The sequence below is a fragment of the Arachis ipaensis genome, chromosome B06, assembly GCF_000816755.2.
Source record: "Arachis ipaensis cultivar K30076 chromosome B06, Araip1.1, whole genome shotgun sequence".
Classification (NCBI taxonomy): Eukaryota; Viridiplantae; Streptophyta; class Magnoliopsida; order Fabales; family Fabaceae; genus Arachis; species Arachis ipaensis.
The window spans coordinates 1277754-1279889 of record NC_029790.2 but is presented as its reverse complement, the minus strand read 5'-3'; the positions used below and the strand labels follow the sequence as shown (position 1 = coordinate 1279889).

Sequence of the window (2136 nt, the reverse complement as noted above, 5' to 3'; positions counted from 1 at the left end):
CGTAGACCTGAGGGTTGCAGGGCATGGGTGGAAGAGGGCACCATGCGTGGTTCTGCGGGTCGAAGAGAAAGGGGGAAGCGATGGATGGGTCCTGCGGGAAGATGCAGAGGAGGTGGTTGCGGCGGCGGTGGAGGAAAGTGGAGAAGAAAGGCTTGGAGGAGAGGACGCGGTTCCATGACTTACATGTTTGCTTGATACGCGCGTGGTGAGAGTATGGCACCATCGACAGAATCAGGGATCCGACATCGTTCGGGAGGCCCGGGATTAGGGTTAGGGATTGCTGCTCCCTCGCCGTTGATGGTGGTTGTCGCGCTCCAGGAGGCGATTCCGGAGTAGTATCGATCATTTCTTCTTTTTTTTTTTTAATTATTTTTTTGTTATTATTTTTAATATCCTTCCTTTCCTTTTGTGTGGATTTGTTTTTGTGATTACTCACTGACTGTGGTGTGTGTCTGTGCGTTGATGTGGCAACGCTGAGGAGTTTGATGTGTTGTGTTCGTTCTCCTATTTACTTTGTCAAACAAATCTTAGCGATAAAGAAAAAGGCAAATACCTTTTCCTTTCTTCTTTAAACAAACGACGTTGTCAGAAAATAAACACGTTTGTTTACAGAGATAGTACACTGAGATATAAAATTGTGTTTGGCAAAAAAATATAGATAGAAATAATGTATTTAGAGACATTAAATTAGTATATTTTATGTGATAGAAAATATACAAAAATACTAATAAAGAATACAATTTATTTTTTATTTTTTATTTTATTATTTTTGTTAATTTTTCATTATTTCATCTCAAATTTTTTGAATGAAAAAAAAAATAAATTGAATTTTCATAATTTATTCTAGTTTATTACCAAACAAAATACAAAAACACAAAATTTTATATCTTTGTCCATCAATGTCTTATCTTATCATATTCTCTTATCATATCCTATTCTTAGAAATAAACACAGTCTATGTGTTAAATGTTGATGGCACAAAAAATTATCGTATGAAATTGATAGTAAAAAATTATTAAATAATAATTTAATTAAATTTATTAAATTATTATCGATTAATTTTGCATGTACGTAATTTTTTATTACAAAAAAATTATGGATAGTTAATTTTAGTAAAAATTTATGTGTTCATGAAAAATGATTCAAAATTTATTTATTCTTAATTTTATTTCCTTTCCTTTTATGCATGAAATTGTGAAACAGGATAATAGGTAAAGTGAAGCAGTTGTTGACGTTCTCTTATACTATAATTTCATAACTGATATGCCTTTTTCTTTTTAATAAAAAAAAAACTGTACGAGTGGAGTATATCGGAAAAATAAACATTCACAAAATTAAAAAATACATCCTCATATTATCATTGGTATTACAGTAATGCTAAAAAACTAAATTTTTTAAGTTAACATCAGTAATTTTTTAAAATATTATTAAATTTATCTTAAATTTTAAATTCTTTAGCTTAAACTCTAAACATGAAAAATTTTCCATCCGAATTTAGCTTTGTCCGTCCACAAGGAGGAAGGTAACCGAGCTATAAGCACCTCTACCCTTGACTGTCTTATTGACTGCATCTTTAGAATAGATTTTGTGTATTGAATAATAATTTCTTCTGCATTCACTGGTAGAAAGAAGGAGAGAAAATTTCTCTGTTTCTCCAATTTTAGATCATCCAAGTACAAGCATGCATATGATCATATGACTATATGAGTATAGCTGTCCGTCCAAGGTAACCGAGCTATAAGCACCTCTACCCTTGACTGTCTTATTGACTGCATCTTTAGAATAGATTTTGTGTATTGAATAATAATTTCTTCTGCATTCACTGGTAGAAAGAAGGAGAGAAAATTTCTCTGTTTTCTCTGTTAAGGGCAAAGCTTTTTTGTCAACGGGATAAAACGCTTCATCTGAAGTCATCAATCTTGATGATCAAAATATTCACATTTCTCTTTACTGAATACTGAAGACGTAATATTGATTTTTGTGGTTACATTTGTACCCGTCACATTTTATCAGGTAAATGTGTACCTAGCATAAATGACAACAATTTTCGAGCGTTGACTATTCTCTAAGTACATGCAACATAGTGTAAGTAAGTAACGGCTAGTTTGGATAACTAACTTAATTAAGTTTTTTTTT

At 31.9% G+C, this 2136-nt stretch overlaps 1 protein-coding gene across 1 annotated transcript; it reads right to left on the bottom strand.

The window, feature by feature from the left end:
* Positions 1-545, bottom strand: LOC110263078 (F-box/kelch-repeat protein OR23-like; the record flags this gene model as incomplete). Its single annotated transcript, XM_021103650.1, is given in 1 exon segment — positions 1-545. A coding segment is annotated over 1 exon segment (346 nt), but the record flags the coding sequence as incomplete, so codon positions are not given.